This window comes from Choloepus didactylus, chromosome 18, assembly GCF_015220235.1.
Source record: "Choloepus didactylus isolate mChoDid1 chromosome 18, mChoDid1.pri, whole genome shotgun sequence".
Lineage (NCBI taxonomy): Eukaryota > Metazoa > Chordata > Mammalia > Pilosa > Megalonychidae > Choloepus > Choloepus didactylus.
This window is the reverse complement of record NC_051324.1, coordinates 53,139,177-53,153,515: the sequence shown is the minus strand read 5'-3', so window position 1 is coordinate 53,153,515 and position 14,339 is coordinate 53,139,177. Positions and strand designations below refer to the sequence as shown.

At 53.4% G+C, this 14,339-nt stretch overlaps 1 protein-coding gene across 4 annotated transcripts in view; it reads left to right on the top strand.

The window, feature by feature from the left end:
* The window catches only part of MPP2 (membrane palmitoylated protein 2), a 29,134-nt gene extending 18,198 nt beyond the window's left edge, over nt 1-10,936 (top strand). For 2 of the 4 annotated variants that reach the window (XM_037809886.1, XM_037809883.1), the window contains exons 4-13: nt 2,563-2,715; nt 2,855-3,004; nt 3,378-3,605; nt 4,302-4,433; nt 4,541-4,646; nt 4,742-4,810; nt 5,065-5,226; nt 6,341-6,543; nt 6,901-7,029; nt 8,259-8,435. In XM_037809886.1, coding sequence (XP_037665814.1) covers nt 2,563-2,715; nt 2,855-3,004; nt 3,378-3,605; nt 4,302-4,433; nt 4,541-4,646; nt 4,742-4,810; nt 5,065-5,226; nt 6,341-6,543; nt 6,901-7,029; nt 8,259-8,435 — 1,509 coding nt within the window. Of the gene's footprint in view, nt 1-2,562; nt 2,716-2,854; nt 3,005-3,377; nt 3,606-4,301; nt 4,434-4,540; nt 4,647-4,741; nt 4,811-5,064; nt 5,227-6,340; nt 6,544-6,900; nt 7,030-8,258 lie in introns of all 4 variants that reach the window. The other 2 variants (XM_037809885.1, XM_037809887.1) reach the window with 2 other exon arrangements.
* Nucleotides 10,937-14,339: the final 3,403 nt, after the last annotated feature.

The window sequence follows — 14,339 nt, the reverse complement described above, 5'->3', positions numbered from 1 at the left end:
CTTAAAATTCAGATGCCATTTAAAAAATGATGAGTACTTTCAACCATATGGTTTAAACTTTTTGCATGGCAGAAAACACCAGAGCAGAGATAAAAAACAAATGATAAGCTGGGAGAAAATGTTTGTAAGAGATCTTACAGGTAAAGGGCTAATCTTCCTAATATATAAAGAACTTTCAAAAATTGGGAAAAAGGAAAGACCACAACCTGATAGAGAACTTGACAAAAGACATGAACAGCTAGTTCACAGGAAAAGATTTACAGATGGCCCTTAAATATATGAGGAGAGGCTCAGCTCCACTCATAATATACAAACAGCAAATTTTGCTTCATGGAGAGGTCTTTTCTCATCCATGTGCTTGGCAGACTTCGGGGGGCCTGACCACACCCCTGGTGGGGAGGCTTCCGGGAGCGTCTTCCTTTCCTGCGATGCTGGTGGGAGGGAAAAGGGCAAAAACCCCTGCAGGGGAGTGTGTCAGGACCTAATAAAACTACATATGCATTTACCAGTCCACCCAGAAGACTTCTAGGCATTTGCATGGAAGATCTCTACAAATATGGAACAGCTTACACCAGGGTTATTCGTTGTGCCTTCATTTGCAATAGCAAAATACTGGAAGCAACCTAAATACCCTTCCAGAGGAGGTTGGTTGAATAAATGATGATATTTCAGTCACTCAGTGGAGTCAAATTCAATAATTAAAAAATAAATAAAAGAAGGAAGAGCTCCATGAAGTGGCGTGGAATGATTTCCAGGACATACTTTTAAGTAGGAAACAATCACACGAGACCAAACCAAACAAATAAGCAAAAACTCAAGATATCAAAGAGTATATATAGTGATGGTAATAGGTTATAACAAATTGAGTAAAAAAAAAATCCATAGTGATACTGAGAGAGTAAGAGGGAGAAGGGGAGTGGGGATAGAAAGAGAAAACTGTCTTAGAGTAGAATGCTGACTAATAAATGTAGATGGAACGATGGAGTAAGATAACCATGATTTTGCAACCCGCAATGTAATAATTGTTCTGCAAGGATCATAAATGGATGCTAAATCCTTTGGTGAAATGATGTTGGGGAACAGGATATTCACACAGTCTCAAAGAGCATCATCCCACAGATTTGTGCCTTTTGTGATATAGTGGCAAAGACACAAGATCACCCAGGTAGAATTCTTGCCAAGATGATTAACCTGAGTCTAGTCACAAGTAAACTATCAGATAAGCCAAGTCATGTGACATTTTACAAACTACTCACTGGACTCTTTAAAAACAACCCAATAAATCACTTAACTTCTCTTCAGTTTCTTTGTAAAGTAACGATAATAAGATTATTTATTTCAGAGTCATTGTGAGGATTAAATGAGATCACGTATATGCAGGGTTTAGAAAAGTGCCTGGCATGTAATTAATGCTCAACAAATGCGTCTATTTTTGGTATAATATTGTAATAATAAAATAGCAGAGCAAAAAAAAAAACAAAAAACAAAAAACAAATGACCCAAAAGACCCAAAGTTGCTTGCTGGGGTCCATTCTAGAGTAAAGATAAATGAAAAGCTATGACAACCAAATGCAACACGTGCTCCTTGATTGGATCTGGGATCAGAAAAACAACCCCCAAATTATAAAGGACATTTTGGGGACAACAGGGAACATTTGAATATGGGTGGTCTATTCTATAACATTGTATCAATGTATTAACCTCAGATTTCTTGGCTATGATAATGGTATTGTGGTTTATGTAGCAGAATGTCCTAAGACTTAGGAGAAACTCGCTGAAATACTTAGGGGCAAAATGATTTCTGTCTGTAACTATTTCAAATGATGCAGAGGAAAAAAGATATTCCTATAGAGCCCTGAAATGGGACTCCTTTCTTCCCGACCCAGTTGACAGAGTTCACACCAGGCTGTTCACTTTTGAAGGTTTTCCTGTCACCTGTGGGAGCTGTGTCAGTAGAGCAGGAGCATGTAGGGGGCCCTCTCCTGGCACCCCACAGGACAATGGTTTTTTGTCCTGTGCCTCACTCGAGAGGCAGATCAGTGCACCAGGCCAAGGGCCTGGAGACCCAAGTTCAAGTCCCTGTGACCTTGGGCAAGTTACTCCACCTCCCTGGCTTCCTTACCCTGAGCTACAAGGTCTCTAAGGCTTCACCCAGCCATGGTGTCTGGTGGATGAAGCTGTCCTTGAACTCAGATGCTTATAGGGTCCTGGGATCGGACACAGTTTGATCATTTTTTACAACACTCTGGCAAGAGGATGGAAATGAAGATCTGTCCTTTGGATTACCTCTTTTCTAAACTGTGTCCTCATCATCATTTTGGGGGAGGAGGGAGAGAGCCAGGTGTGCAGGGCGTGGGTATGCTTGTGTATGGATGACGACCTGAAGTAGGACACCAGTGGGCAATGATTGCTGTGGGTGGGGTCTACAGCCAGGATTCTGGGCTGGGGGCTGTGAAGGGGCCAGGGGATGGTGAGATGCCTGGGAGCTGTTTGAGGCTGCTGTTTGGTATCTCGGGGCTCCTAGGGGAGCAGGAGGCCTTACCTGTTCTGCCTCCACCCCAGGCCCATGAGCGGCTGGAGGAGACAAAGTTGGAGGCAGTGCGGGACAACAACCTGGAGCTGGTGCAGGAGATCCTGCGGGACCTGGCGCAGCTGGCCGAGCAGAGCAGCACGGCTGCCGAGCTGGCCCATATCCTCCAGGAGCCCCACTTCCAGGTTTGGGGAGCCACGCTGGGATGGAGGTGGCACGGCGGCTGGGGCAGACCCCTGGGGCTGGCAGGAAGTTGGAGCCGGGATGGGAAGGGACCACAGGGCACTGCCCCATCGTTCCCCCTCTTCCCACGCCTGCTCCCAGTCCCTTCTGGAGACGCATGACTCTGTGGCTTCAAAGACCTATGAGACACCACCCCCCAGTCCTGGCCTGGACCCCACGTTCAGCAACCAGCCCGTGCCCCCTGATGCCGTGCGCATGGTGGGCATCCGCAAGACGGCTGGAGAGCATCTGGTGAGGGGGCCTGGCGGGGGGAGGGGTTGCAGTAACTGGCAGGGGCTGAATCCCATCCTGAGACGGCTGAAGACAACCCAGGGAAAGCACTGCCCAGGGAAGGGCACATACTGACCTAGAGACCAAAGTCCCCACGTGGGAGCTGCACAGGGACAGGTGTCAGGGCCCAGCATTCTGTCCACCTGCCCCCCTTAGTGCTCCTGTAAGTGAAGAATTGGGGCAGGAGGATAGAAGAGACCTGGGGAGGGGTAGGAGGAGGGGGTATTAGTGAACTCATCTGATTCCGACTGGGAGCAGCTGGGGAGAGGGAAGGAGTCAGGCTCCTGGAAAAGCTGCAGATCTGACCTCATCCTTGCCCCACCTCCCACTCCAGGGCGTGACTTTCCGTGTGGAGGGCGGCGAGCTGGTGATCGCGCGCATCCTGCACGGGGGCATGGTGGCCCAGCAAGGCCTGCTGCACGTGGGCGACATCATCAAGGAGGTGAACGGGCAGCCTGTGGGCAGTGACCCCCGTGCGCTGCAGGAGCTCCTGCGCAGCGCCAGTGGCAGCGTCATCCTCAAAATCCTGCCCAGCTACCAGGAGCCCCATCTGCCCCGCCAGGTGGGCCCCTCTGCTCAGCCCCTCACCGAGCACAGGGCCCAAGGGCTGGCTGAGCCGCCCAGCCGTCAGGGCCGCATCCATGGTGGTGGGTGCCCCGCCTCTCCAGCTGGTGTGCAATAGGGAGCCTGGGGCAGCCCCTACAGGTCTCTGCACATGCTGCACATGCACGCACTTGCATTTGGTGTGTGCCACTCTTGGGAACATTTGGGCATGTGCAAGGGATGTGCACACATGTACGGCCTGGGGAACCTGAGTGCACAAGTGAATGCCTGCATTGTGCAGTGTTTGTGGGTGAACAGCGTGTGAACGGTGTCCTGGCAGCCGCCTCCTGGACAGTGGGTTGCAGAGGTCGAGCTGCTCTGCTCCCCCCTCCTATGGGCTCTCTAGAGGCTGCTGCCAGCGCCCTCTCTCCAAGGGGGTGGGGACTGGACCTAGGGATCCGTCCCCTACCAGGTTCCCACCCCTCGGTGGGTGGGGCCAGGGATTCCCACTCCCTCTACCAAGTCCCTTTGTTCTGGGTGCTAAGGGAGGCTGGTACCAGGGAGGCAGTGGGCAGGCCTGGAGGCATCACCCCTCCAGAGGGGCAGTGCCGAGGGGCAGTGCTGGAGCCTCTTGCATCTCTCTGAGGGGAAGGTCCCCCACCCCCCGCTTTCCCCCTGCCCCTTTCCTTGCCCCTTCGCTGATCCGTGGACCCAGGTGTTTGTGAAGTGCCACTTTGACTACGACCCGGCCCGAGACAGCCTCATCCCCTGCAAGGAGGCGGGCCTGCGCTTCAGTGCCGGGGACCTGCTGCAGATCGTAAACCAGGATGATGCCAACTGGTGGCAGGTAATGGCCCCCTACCTCCGTGGTCTCTCCAGGTGTGGTGGGGGGGCTGAGGTCACAGGGAGGAGACCTCCAGGTTCAGGCAGATCTTTTCCCGGTGTCCATTCCAGGCGTGCCATGTGGAGGGGGGCAGCGCAGGGCTCATTCCCAGCCAGCTGCTGGAGGAGAAGCGGAAAGCCTTTGTCAAGCGGGACCTGGAACTGACCCCGACCTCAGGTAGGGCAGGAGAGGGGCAGGGGCAGGGCACCCCTCCAAGACACTCCCCACCCAGGAGCCTGCCTGGCCTCACCGGCCCATTTTCCCATGGCCAGGGACTCTATGCGGCAGCCTGTCAGGAAAGAAAAAGAAGCGAATGATGTATCTGACCACCAAGAATGCAGGTGGGTGTTGGCACTCCTACTCCTGTTCTCTAACATGACATAGCCCCTCCTTCCCCCACCAGTGCCTGGTGAGTGTGCTCTCCTTGCTCGGATGCTGCCAGCCTGTCCCTAGGCCCCGCCTAGGGCCCTGCTGCTTCCCTCCTCTCCCCTCCCCGCCCCCCTGGACCCAGCCCTCTTATCCCTGGCCTTCCCAAGGGCCTCCCCCCACACCCCCACCCCTGTGGCCGGCTGAGCAGTGTCTGGTCCCTGTCCAGAGTTTGACCGCCACGAGCTGCTCATTTATGAGGAGGTGGCCTGCATGCCCCCGTTCCGGCGGAAAACCCTGGTGCTGATTGGGGCCCAGGGTGTGGGCCGGCGCAGCCTGAAGAACAAGCTCATCATGTGGGACCCGGATCGCTATGGCACCACGGTGCCCTGTGAGTGAGGGCGCAGGGAGGGGCCCCTGAATGGGCACCGGGGCACCACGGGGCACCCGGGGCCCAGGGTCTCCAGGGTTCTGAAGGGCAGGGCCTGGGCAGGGGCTGGGGGGAGGCAGGAGGCTGCAGTTGTGGGAGGAGGGACATGGAGGACGTGCCTCAAGCAGGGATTCTGAGTCAAACTGGGTTCCAGTTCCAGCTCCACCACGAGTTAGCTGTGTGCCTTTTTTTTTTGCCTTAGTTTCCTCATCTGCAAAACACTGCTGACTTCCAAGGCATGTAAGGATTAAATAAGTCAACAGATATAAAGTCCTGTGGAAGAGTGACTGATATACAGGAAGTGTCCACTCTTACCTATGCTTAGTATCGCTGTCTGCAAAGCCAGGCAGAGTAGCACAGATGGAAGGGAGTAGCATTCACGAGAGAGAGAGGATGAGAGAAGCGTTATGAGAGGCGGGACAGGAGTGGTCAGAGCCAGGGTGATCAAAGGAAGAGCTGGCCTGAGCTCTGAGCAGAGCTGTGTCCGAGGCAGGCGTGCGCCCTCTGTGGGTGGGTGAGGGAACTGCAGGCTTGGAAGAGGTCCAAGACCAGTAGCAAACAGGTGGCCAGGTGGGCTGGACTGGCCTCACCCTTCCTTCTTTCATATTTCACTTGCCAAAGCCTAGTGAGTGCCCATCTGGGACCCAAGTGGAATAAGGCTATGAGCTGTATACGGCTTGTGGAAGACAGAGCATCTCAGTGACAGAACCAGCTGGGGTGGTGGAAGCTCTGAGTTCCTGGAGGCAGGATGCCTGAGTGCTGGCCCCGGGTCTGCTTGGTCCTTGCTGTGTGGCTTCAGGCTTCACATCACCTTCTCTGGGCCTCAGCCTCCTGTCTGTGTACACCCTGGGTTGGAACAGGTGATCTCTGAGGATCCTTCCAGCATGGGCTTCTTGGGGCTCCGTGTGTGCTGGTGCTGAGGGTGAGGCAGGGTGTGTGGGAAGGCACAGGGCCGGGAAGGTGGCAGGCAGGCCGAGTCTCAGCCTGAGTGACACATGCAGACTTGTGTCCTTGTGCATGTGTGTCTGAGGCTGTGTGGACTGCCTGTGCTCACTCAGCCCCTCTTTCCCCTTAGACACGTCCCGGCGGCCAAAGGACTCGGAGCGGGAGGGCCAGGGTTATAGCTTTGTGTCCCGGGCTGAGATGGAGGCTGACATCCGGGCCGGGCGCTACCTGGAGCATGGCGAATATGAGGGCAACCTGTATGGCACCCGTATCGACTCCATCCGGGGCGTGGTCGCTGCCGGCAAGGTGTGCGTGCTGGATGTCAACCCCCAGGTACTGCCCCAGCCTGCTCCTTCCCAGCCTGCCCAGAGTCCTCTTCTCACACTCTGCTCTCCTCAGTCCTCCCCCATCTGTCTCCAGGCACTTGTCTACCAGGTACCTCCATCTGCCTCCTCAACTATTGCTAGAGACCCAGCCTCCAGCTACCCCACTCCTCCCCTGGTCTCCATCCCCAGCCACCTGCAAGCTATTCCCCTACCATTCACCCCCAGGACTCATGTCCCAGAACCCCCAGGTAGCCCCTCTCCTCCATTTCCAGGTTCTCCTCCCCTAGTCACCTCCAGGTCTCCTTCTTCCAGCTCCCAGGAGGTGGGGATATGCTCTCCCCACCCTCCTCTTCTCCTCCTGCAGGCAGTGAAGGTGCTGAGAACAGCCGAGTTTGTCCCTTATGTGGTGTTCATCGAGGCCCCTGATTTTGAGACCCTGCGGGCCATGAACCGGGCCGCCCTGGAGAGTGGTGTGTCCACCAAGCAGCTCACGGTGAGGGGGCTCTGAGGTGCAGTGAGGAGGAGTTGGAAGTGGTCTGGGGGGTGGGGGGCAGGCTCCAGCTGATGCAGAGAAGGAGGCGGTGTTGGGGAAGGGGAGAGGGTCATGGTGGGCATCCACCGAGTTATCAGCGAGGTGGGACTCATGATCCCCACTTAACAGATGAGGAAATGGAGGTGTGAGAGAAGAAGTGAAGTGCTCAACAGTTTCATGGGAGTCAGGGACACAGCCAGCCCAGGCTGCAGGAGCCTTTGACTCCCAGCCCATGCTTTGTCCACTCTGCAAGGACCAAGTAACAGATCCATGGGGCTGAGGGGGTGTGAGTTGGGCTCAGGGCTGCTTACAGCTGGGAGGTAGACAGGAGGCAGGGAGGTGGCCAGAAGCTGGAGGGCTGCTGGAGGGATGAGGTAGTGTCATGGGGGTTGCTGGGCCTGCAGGAGAGGTGTCAAGCCCCTGTGTCGCCTGACTCCAGGGCACCCCAGGAGTTGTTTCTTGCTGCAGCCCTCTCCAGGGGATGTCAGGTTTGCTGCGTGGCAAGCTCAGGGTCCCTCTGCTGGCTGCACCTGGAACTGCAACTCCCTGGCCGGGCTGCTGAGCTGAGCTCCCCTTTGCTGCTGGCTGCCCCGGCGGCTCTAGGCACCCCCACCAGGGCAACACACATGGCAGACTGGAGCTGCTGGGAGGCAGCTGGATCAGCCCTAGAGCTTTGGCCTCAGCTTATTTAACTCAGTATCTGGGTTCCCTTCCCCATCCTAGCTTTTGTCCAGCCAGCTGCGTATTGGCTGAGGTGGGGGTTGCCTGGGCACTTGGGGGGGGGGGGGTTGTCCTGGGAGACATGTGGCCTTGTCAGATGGTGGAGGCTGTCAGCACCGGCTTCAGAGTCAGCTGACCCCACTCAGCCACTGGCTGGCAATGTGACCTCTTTGTCCCTCAGTTTTCTCTGTTGTAAACAGAGAATAATTATTTCTTCCTTGCAGGGCTGTAGTGAAGATCCCTGGGTTGAAAAGCATTGGGGGCAGTGCTTGGCATGTAGTAAAGGTCTTTCCTTCTTTCTTTCCTCTTGCCACCCAGCTGTCCATGGTGGCAGGAGAGCCACCTTGGGGCTCAGCACCCACTACTGTGGGCTTTGGGGGTCAGGCTGGAGGGGGCAGGCAGTAGATCCCCCTGGCAATGGGGGTGAGTTGTAGGCACTGACTGGCAGGAGGTCCCTTGTGCCCGGGCAGGAGGCGGACCTAAGACGGACAGTGGAGGAGAGCAGCCGCATCCAGAGGGGCTACGGGCACTACTTTGACCTCAGCCTGGTCAACAGCAACCTGGAGAGGACCTTCCGCGAGCTCCAGGCAGCCATGGAGAAGCTGCGGACGGAGCCCCAGTGGGTGCCCGTCAGCTGGGTGTACTGACCCCTGTTCACCAGGGCCTCCCCCACTTTGGATTGTGACCAGAACCCTGAATCCATCCCCTTCTCCCACCCTGGCCCTGGCAACGATCCTTAGCCCTATCCCTGGCTCCCTGGCTCTCCTGGGGAATGGCACCTAGTGGGCATTAAGGCTGGCTCTGGCCCAGAGGCAAGCACTGCCAGGGAGGTGGGTGTTCATGGGGTCCTCTGGGCCCAGGTGCTGCCCACTCCCCATGCCCATTGCCCACCAGATACTCCTTTCTGAGGGTCAAGCTGTGCCCAGGAGTGTGTCAGAGTCACCTCCATAATGCTCAGCCCAGAGAAGGGAAAAGCTGCTTTGGGACATGTGGTCAGTGGGTTCGCTGCCCCTTGCCAGCCCCCTTTTCTCCTCTGGACCAGCACACCTGCCCCTTCCTGGGCCCCTCCCACCTCTGACCCCAGCATCCCAGGAGTGGTCCTTGGTTTGTTTCCAGGTGGCCAGGGGAGCCCATGGCCCACTGGGAGCCAGGCCGGCCCGGGTGGTTGTGCCAGCCTGAAGGCTGGAGGGGCCACAGCATGAGCCGGTTGCTGCATCCCTCACTCCTTCAAATGGGGCAGGGGTCCCAGGAGTGGACGCTGCCCGTCCCTCAGTCACCCACAGCTTCTCACTGCCGAAGTCTCTCCACAGACTTCTCCACTGTGCCCCTGACTGGTCAGTGCTGCCCTCCACGGGGTGAGGCTGGCAGGGGCCAGCAGGCTCAGGCTGGGGAGGGGTGGGTCTGAGGGCTGAACCCAGCAGCGAGGAGCCTGCTGCTGCTGACCGAAGGGCTCCAGGCTCGCCAAGGCCACGGGGGAACTTGTCTGAGCCCCCTGTCTGTGAATTGTCCGTTTTGGTCTCCTCTCCTCTCTGGCCAGGGCCAGGTTCCACCTTGCGTCAGGGTGCCTCGGGGCTGCGGTGGCCCCCTGGCCCTGAGGGGGCTGTGGAGGGGACCTTGTGAGCACTGGGTCCGGGAGCCTGGGCTTGCAGGAGGGTGCTTGCACTCTGCCGGGCTCCTTGTCGCCCAACTCCATGGGGCGCCATTCACACAGTAGCCCACGGTTGCACAGGCCGCGGCTGCCTGGTCCGTGTTTCTGGCACTGGTGTGTGTGTGTGTGTTGGGCTGGTTTGGGGGGAGGGGAAATAAAGGGTTGTTTTTCTTTGGAAGTCACTCTTTGGGGCCCCTTGGTGGGGGTTCCCCATCAGTCCCCATTTCTTATAGGACCCTTCTCCCTGATTCCAGAGCCTCGGCCCTCCCCAGATGTCTCCCTCAAACCCTCCTCTTCTATTGTGCCCCCACCCTAAATGTCAGCCCCCACTGCTTAGGGAGGGCAGTTTTGTAAAACAGGAGAATCCCTTTTAAGAAAAGAACACTGTCCTAGACTTTCTCAGTCATCTCATCCCTCACCCTTCTCTGAGCTTCTTCCGAAGTGAGCTCTGTCCTCCCAGGGGACCCTCTCCCCAGCCCCTGTACCTCCAGTTCTATGAGTGTCTCATCTGTCTTCGCTGCAGTGTCAGCCAAAGCTGGCCGCTCAACCACTATGTGCCCATTTCCTAGGGAGGGGGAGGGAGAGGAAACAGAATATTTATTACAAATGTTAGAAATATATTTATTGTATTAGGACTCATTTGCATATGATATGCAAATGAGATGTCAAGAGCAAGCCTGCTCCCATCTCATTTGCATAGCTCTGCATACACTTTATACATCTTTATACTCTTCTTTTCCCTTTAGTCTCCCTTTAGTCTTTTTATCCTTGATGCAGCTTTCCTTTGCATTGCCCTTGTGCTCAGTCCGCGAAGGGACTGGGCGTGGGAGGAAAATGGGGTGTTTCCTGCCTACCTGAGGCCATGCTTTCCTTTGCCTGTTCCCACCTCACGCAGAGGACTTGGGAGTAGAGGCAGAAAAGGATCTGCTCTCACAGCCACCCCCTCTCCTCTTCCCCAAAGACTGTCATGATGCGGGTGGGGTGGAGCTGGGCACAGGTCACCCTGGACAGTGTCCAGGCCAGGTGGGTGCCTTGTGGGGCAGCTGGCACCTGGCTCTTCACTGGAGATCCCTGGTGTTGACACTGCTCTGGCACTGTCACTCCTCGTGGCACCCAAGGGGAGGGCTGGGCCCTTCCTTTCTGTCTCTTCTCAGTCCTTCCCCCTCTGAACAGCCTCCCAATACCCTGCCTGCACCCCGACCATTCCAGGCACCCAGCAGATGGGCAGGAAGGCTGTCGGGGTCCTCGGCTCACCTGAGCCAGGGGCTGACAGGAACCCGGTGTGGGTCCGCCGCGTTGGCTCTGTGACTCCCTATCCCCCCTCCCCCATTGTGGACTCCATCCTTGAGGGGCTTCAGGATAATGAGGACCCTGCCTCCCACTGCCCACACTCAGTCCCAGCCCCATTGCCCCTCCCTTCTCCCTCCCCCAGCCATTCAATTCTTGAGCTTTCCCTCTGGTTTTATTTCTTTTGCTTTGATTAAATGTCAATGAAAAGGCTTCTGGGCTTTGTCTTTGGTTGGGGTTGGGTAGAGCTGGTGGTTGGGTGGATGGCCAAGGAACAGTGTGGTTCAGGGAGCGCTGAGAGCTGGGGAGCACAACACAGATGATTCTGGAGTGAAATTTGGAGCGACATGTGCTCTCTGCTGTCTGTCTTCTTCCTGTCCTGCCAGTCAAATCTAAAGTTCTGGGTATATTAATCAGGAAAGGCTCACCACTGTAATTATTAATCACAGCATCTCAGCAACTTGACATCTTTATTACTCATTTCTTTCCCAGTTCACATCTCATGCAGGTTGGGTGACTCTCAGCGGTGACTCAGGGATCCAGCCTCTGTGCATCCTGTGCCTCTGCCATTTTGATGAGTGGTCTCCACCAGCAAGAGAGTGTAGGCGATAGCACAGGGATTTTATGGGCTGGGCTCACCTGTGGCCTGCCATTGGCTCGAACTTAGTCACATGGTTCCAGATCACTGCAAGGGAGGCTGGGAAATGTAGTCTTTCTTTGTGGTCAGGAAGAGCAAACAAGACCTGGAAAGAGGATCCAGCCAGTCTCAACCAGGCTAGGCGCATACTCTGGGAAGTGGTATGTTTTAAAAGCCCCCCAAGTGTTTCTAATATAGCCAAGGTTGCCAACCACTGCTGGTTCATCTTGTTCATACCTTTGAGGTGGGAGTGGGATCTTCCTTTAGCCTCAAAGTGACATCGAGGTATTTTCCTAAACAAAGACAGTCCAGTTTCTAAAAGGAATTCTGTCCCAAGTTTTTAATTAATTAATTTTTATCCTTTTTCCTTCCTGGTCCAGTAGCATGTGATTAGTAGGGCAGAATGGATCTTAACTTATATAGTTGGGAAAAGAGCCCTAAAGAGGTTTGGGCTCTTTTCCCAACTATATAAGTTAAGACCAATGGGTTTGACCAATGTCACACAGAGGGTCAGTGTCAGAGTGGGAACCAGACCTCAGGACTCCTGACACCCAGTCTGCACTGTTCTCCCCATGCTGCCTCCCAGAGAGAGAGGGGGGTTGACTGGAAGTAGGGTGAGGTAGGCTGGGGCAAGAAGAGACTGTTGGAACAGGAACATGGGGATAAGAAGGGAATCCATGAGGGAGAGTGTGAGATACATGGCCACCCCCAGATTCAGCTCCTCAAGAGACCCAGGGACTCTGGGTGGCTGAGAGCATCAACAGTCCTGGGCTCACCCTGGAGACAAGGGACGCAGCCCAGCCTCCCTCAGGGCTGGATTTGGTGGTGACAGGGAGGATATCTAGCCAGTTCTATTGATCGATTTATCTAGTCTAATTACCATCATTATAGTTTCAGTTATTTTTAAATGTCTTTGTTTTATCTCCTAGTAAGGCGAGTTTCCAAATACTCTCTTGACTAATTATTTTTTCTTAGCCATGTTTTCTTGTTTGTTCTAGAAGGTGAACTCCAGATTCACCCTCTTTCTATTGGGATCTTGGTCGGCATTGCATTAAGCCAGTATGTTAATTTGGGAAGAGTTGGCACTTGGCAATGGTCAGTCTCTTCAGCCAGGACTGTGCCCTGTGTCGTACTCAGGTGTCCTTGCAGCCCAGGGACCCCCACGTGGCAGTCGGCCGAGCAGCGCTGCTTAGACTGATGTGTTCTCCAACCAGCAGCAACGTGCGAAAAAGAAAGATAACACAGTAATTGTCTTATAACGCAGAATTCATTCCTTTTAAAAAACTGTCCTTAAGCCCGAGACTCTATCCTCCCTACTCCTTTGGAGGTTAAAATGGTCTTCCTTTTATAAAAGGGCTGGATGTTAGAATTCATTTTTTCTTGTTTCTAAATGCAAAAGTTGGCAAAATATATTTTGGAAGTTTTACTGACTTGGGAAATTTTGAAGGTTAGATTAGATCTCTCAGTAAGTTTAATTAGACAGGTACCCTGCTTTTTGTTGGATATTCTCCTTTCGGGTTATACTGTGAATGGGATTCCTTTTTTTCTATTGTGTTTTAGAATAAATCATCCAGTTCCCTGAAAAACTGTACCATAGAGCCTTAAGTGTTCATTCAACAACCAGCTAGTAAGCCCCTTGGAAGGCACGGTCTCTGTCTCCAAGGCCTGGAGTCTAACAGGGGAGATAGGAAGACAGTTGCTGTTAACGGAAGCACCGAGAAGGGGCTCCTCAGTCAGCCTGTGGGGGTTGCTGAATGAATGGATGCCTGTTGTAGCTCGAAAGAGAATTGGTATTTTGGCATTTCTGGTATTGCATTATTTTGTTTCCCATAGAATCATAATATGAATGTGTCAGCATGCAGATAGGGAGTGGAGGTAGTTTTTGCTTAAGGCACAGATCACCTAATTCCCTTCCACCTTCCATCCACAGATTACCAAGTTGGTAAGAGAGCATCTCTTGCCATCAATTTTCTCATCTTACTTTGACTTCTTTGAACAAATGAATACAATCAGCTGAGGTTACATCCGTTGACATTTTCTTCCCTTAAAAATTTCTTAGTTGGCAATATTCTCTGAACTTCTAAGAAGGAAAGAAGGTCCAGTGTGACTTCCCTGGTTTCTACTGAGGAAGTGAATCCTGTGGGGGACGTTCTGAACCCTGAAATCATTTAGCAAGAGAGGCTTAATTTTATTTTTTGTTACTAGCTTTGTCAACCCTCAGCATAAATTCACATTAAAGGACCTAGAAGTGTCCTGAAGCATTACCTTTCTGGAGCAATACAAAAGGATAAAGGTAAATTTGGCCCAAATTAGGTAAATGGTAGTATGAAACCTTTGAAAACTTTAAATGTATATGTGTGCACACATACAGACATGTGTGAAATATAAAGGGAAATGAATTTTAAAAAGGAAGTTGTTTAAAGAAGCCAAATCTGTTGATTACAATTACAATTCTACATCATGTTATGAAACGTCCACTTGCGCTTAACCAGCACTTTTAAAAGAACAAAACATGAGAGATTCAAATCATACTTGTAGGGCCCTAATAGTTATAGAAACAATCGCATTGCAGGAAGACTTAAATTGGCAGCTGAAAACATCTTGTGTGGAACTGACTTCCGTATGAAGACTGATTTTGTAAGGAAGACAAGCCTGGCTGATTACTTTGGACAATTAATCGTCCTTGAGAGAATTTGATTACAGCTGTGTCACAGGTTGTTCTGCCAGGCAGACTATGAAATCTCACTGTTTGAACCAAGGGAGAGTTGGGGGAGGGGAGGTAAAGGCCATCAGATGCTTGCAGCACTGTGGGCTTGCAGAGATGGGGATGGGCTGCTTTCTAGAGAAAGAAGAACCTTCACATGCTACCATTTAGTTGTAGGACGTCTTTACTCTTCTCCTAGCAGCTCCCACTCACTTCCCCACCCCACCCCCTTTCTGGCCAGGCAGTTCAGAAACTCCAGACTAGCCTGAGGGTGC